This window comes from Fulmarus glacialis, unplaced genomic scaffold (assembly GCF_000690835.1).
Source record: "Fulmarus glacialis isolate BGI_N327 unplaced genomic scaffold, ASM69083v1 scaffold10929, whole genome shotgun sequence".
NCBI lineage: Eukaryota > Metazoa > Chordata > Aves > Procellariiformes > Procellariidae > Fulmarus > Fulmarus glacialis.
In genome coordinates, this window is record NW_009232635.1 from 48898 (window position 1) to 49314 (window position 417).

General features: G+C 59.5%; 1 protein-coding gene across 1 annotated transcript in view; it reads left to right on the forward strand.

Annotated features, from left to right (window-relative positions):
* Positions 1-413, forward strand: part of LOC104082032 (microtubule-associated protein tau-like) — a gene marked incomplete at its 3' end in the record, with an annotated part of 26630 nt that extends 26217 nt beyond the window's left edge. The window contains exon 16 of the mRNA XM_009584984.1: positions 340-413. Coding sequence (XP_009583279.1) covers positions 340-413 — 74 coding nt within the window. The remainder of the gene's footprint in view (positions 1-339) is intronic.
* Between the last annotated feature and the right edge of the window lie 4 nt (positions 414-417).

A 417-nucleotide genomic window follows, 5' to 3' on the forward strand; every position in this document is an offset into this window, starting at 1 on the left:
TTATGGGGACCCACCCGCCTCCATAAATCTCTGCCGGGAGAGTGGGAGCAGCCCAGGTTGTGCCATCTGAGTCCTGTGACTGGGCGCTTGGGAAGGATTTGGCAGCATCCTGAGATGCTCCAGTCTTGCCGTCCCCTCCGGTTGTGCCCGTTCCCTGTGTGGGCTGCTGGAAGGGATGTGCCTGAGGACTGGGGGCACTGGGGGCATCAGGCCAATGAACTGAGCTTTCCTGCCAGCTGCACAACAGCAGTGACCGAGGGGACAGTTTGCAGGTAAAAATGGCCTCTCTGGACGGTGTCCTGCATCCTCCCCACTCACCGCCCTCTCCTCTCGTTGCAGATTGAGACTCATAAGCTGACTTTCCGCGAGAACGCCAAAGCCAAGACCGACCACGGCGCCGAAATCGTCTACAAGTCC